At 58.0% G+C, this 1458-nt stretch overlaps 1 gene segment (V, D, J or C); it reads left to right on the forward strand.

The window, feature by feature from the left end:
- Positions 1-61: 61 nt before the first annotated feature.
- Positions 62-884, forward strand: LOC118997980 (immunoglobulin lambda variable 3-9-like). The segment is given in 2 exon segments: positions 62-161; positions 538-884. Coding segments are annotated over 2 exon segments (393 nt in total).
- The last annotated feature ends 574 nt before the right edge of the window (positions 885-1458 follow it).

The raw sequence follows: 1458 nt of genomic DNA on the forward strand, positions 1-1458 counted from the left end.
GCCCTGGCTGATTTGCATACCCAGCAGCTCTCCTTCCAGCAAGGGGATAAGAAAGGCCTGGGAGGAAAGCTGCCCAGCCTGGGGCCTCAGGGAGCAGAAGCAGGGCACCTCCATCATGGCCTGGACCCTTTTCCTCCTGTGCCTCCTCGCTCAGTGCACAGGTGCTGCTCCCAGGCTCCCACTCACCACCAACCCCAGGGATCTGGACCAGCCTAACTCTGACTCTGACCTGAGTAGGGAAGTGCCTGTGGGCTCCAGATGCCCCTGGCCCTGCTGCAGGATGAGGGGATGGGGTTCAGTACCCTCCACTGTACTCACTGGCTCTGAGGGAGCCAGAGTGGCTGCACCTTTCAAGAGAAAGGGACACGAGGGTCCTCTTTTCCTCACAGGCTTCATGGGTCAGCTGGATCCCTTGGCTACTAGGGCTGAGATTGATGGTCCAGGGAATCTCTGTAGATGTTTCCAAGAAGGGCAGGCAAGAGTCCACTAGGACGCGGTCCTTCATCCTTAAACCCACCTTCCTTTCTTCTCTTGCAGGCTCTGTGTCCTCCTATGAGCTGACACAGCTGTCCTCGGTGTCTGTGGAGCCTGGACAGACAGCCAGGATCACCTGTGGGGGAAACAACATTGGAGGTTATAATGTGCAGTGGTACCAGCAGAAGACAGGCCAGGCCCCTGTGCTGGTAATTTACTATAGCAGCAACCGGCCCTCAGGGATCCCTGACCGATTCTCAGGTGCCAAGTCAGGGAACACGGCCACCCTGACCATCAGCGGGGCCCAGGCCCAGGATGAGGCTGACTATTACTGTCAGCTGTGGGACTACGGTACTGATGCTCACAGTGACACAGGCAGACGGGGAACTGAGACCAAAACCTCAGTCTGAGTCACTTTCTCCTCAGGACCCAGGAGGATGCAAAGCCATGAGCAGCTTTGGCCCAGGTCCCATTGTTCAGATGTCCAAGTGATCCTGCCTCCCAGCCTCAGGCAACTGTGCAGAGGGTGGGTCAGGAGTGGACTCAGGGAGGCAGGACCAGGCTGCCTGCTGTGTCAGTGCTGCGGTGCAGCTTCCTGGAGGAGCAGCTGACAAAACCACAGCCTGCTGGAGTCCTGTGTCCACAAGTAACAGCCCTTCAATATCTACACCAGGGTGACTAGGCTGCTCCTTGGAAAAAATATTAGGAATTAATCCCTAGAACCTCCCAGCTCAGCTGAGCTCCACAGGCCCCAGGCTCCGTGGCTGCCCAGTTCTCTGAATGGGCCAACCACTGACTCAACACCCAGCACCTCTGCTGGAGCCCCAGTGACCATGGCTGTGCCCTCACTGGGAAGTTCCCACAGGGCAGAGAATTGCCTCCCTCAGGGCCATTCCTCTCCCCAAGTGTGACTTATGCCCTGTGACCACCTCGTGCCAAGATCCAGGCCCTGCCTCAGGCCACAAGGACCTGGCAGCCTCCAGC

The sequence above is a fragment of the Sturnira hondurensis genome, unplaced genomic scaffold, assembly GCF_014824575.4.
Source record: "Sturnira hondurensis isolate 20B ecotype Veracruz unplaced genomic scaffold, ASM1482457v3 Scaffold0013557, whole genome shotgun sequence".
NCBI classification, from domain to species: Eukaryota; Metazoa; Chordata; class Mammalia; order Chiroptera; family Phyllostomidae; genus Sturnira; species Sturnira hondurensis.